This window comes from Echinops telfairi, unplaced genomic scaffold (genome assembly GCF_000313985.2).
Source record: "Echinops telfairi isolate 266 unplaced genomic scaffold, ASM31398v2 ScPeMD7_655;HRSCAF=1070, whole genome shotgun sequence".
NCBI classification, from domain to species: Eukaryota; Metazoa; Chordata; class Mammalia; order Afrosoricida; family Tenrecidae; genus Echinops; species Echinops telfairi.
In genome coordinates, this window is record NW_022104553.1 from 16,048,237 (window position 1) to 16,049,309 (window position 1,073).

The 1,073-nt window shown below is 63.2% G+C and overlaps 1 protein-coding gene across 1 annotated transcript in view; it reads left to right on the forward strand.

The window, feature by feature from the left end:
* The window catches only part of ZIM2 (zinc finger imprinted 2), an 8,829-nt gene extending 8,176 nt beyond the window's left edge, over nt 1-653 (forward strand). The window contains exon 3 of the mRNA XM_045292367.1: nt 73-653. Within this exon, the coding sequence (XP_045148302.1) occupies nt 73-653 (581 nt within the window). The remainder of the gene's footprint in view (nt 1-72) is intronic.
* Nucleotides 654-1,073: the final 420 nt, after the last annotated feature.

The following is a 1,073-nucleotide window of genomic DNA, read 5'->3' on the forward strand; positions in this document are numbered from 1 at the left end:
CCCCTGGATTCAGCAATGAGGAGCAGCCCCTCGAACCTGTGGGGACCCACAACCAGCAGCCACATCTCGCAGGACACCAGCATGTCCACTCCAAGGAGAAGTCCCCCGGATGCGATGACAACAGGCAGCCCCCCGGACCCATGGAGACCCACAGCCAGAAGCCAAACCTCACAAGCCACCAGAAGACCTGTGCCGAGGAGAAGCCCCCCGGGGGTAGTGATGCCGGGCAGCCCCTCGGGCCCTCGGGGCCCCACGAAGCACCCAGAGCCCACCCCACCCAGTCGCCCGGCCCCAAGACGTACTGCGTCCGGTACCTGGGGAGGGACCCCCGCACCTTCTGGGAGGGAGGCTGGCACTGCTGCGACTGTGGCAAAGGCTTTCAGCGGAAGTCCCACCTCTGCCAGCACTATCGCACCCACGCTCAACAGAGGCCCTTCCAGTGCCAGCTGTGCGGGCGCTGCTTCAGCTGGCCCTCCTACCTCACGCAGCACTACCAGCTCCATTCTCAGAAGACAGCCCTGCTGCCTCCCTGCCTCCGGGGCTCACGCTTTCCCCACAAGGGAGTGAGCCTGGAGTGCCTACGCTCCCACTGCCTTCCGGCCACTTCTAGCAGCTCTGACCTGCCCCACAGGCCTTCCGGACCTCCGCCTTGACAGACGTGCTGCCTCATCTTTCCCTGGGGGAGCCCCTGGGAGGCGCAAGGACCTATCTTTTGCTCACCAGCCAGGTGCTTCACAGCTGTGCCACTGAACAACGGACACCAGAAGCCAAGCCCACTGCCCTGCTGCTGCTTCCCACTCAGCACGCACAGGTTTCCCAGGCCGGGAATGGTTATGCCAGCAGACTGCCGCAGCACCCTTACAGGACGAGCTGGTGGGTTTGGATTGAATCGCCAGTCATTTGGCTAATGACCGAGCACTCAAGCACTGCGCCACCAAGGCAGCTTCCATCAAGACTCACACCTGCCATCGGAGAGATCCACCCTGCGATGTTGCCAGAAAGCTGCCAACGGTGGCAAGAGTGCAGACATCCTCTGCCAAGAGTAGACTTGGCACCGTCTCCGGGCTCACCAC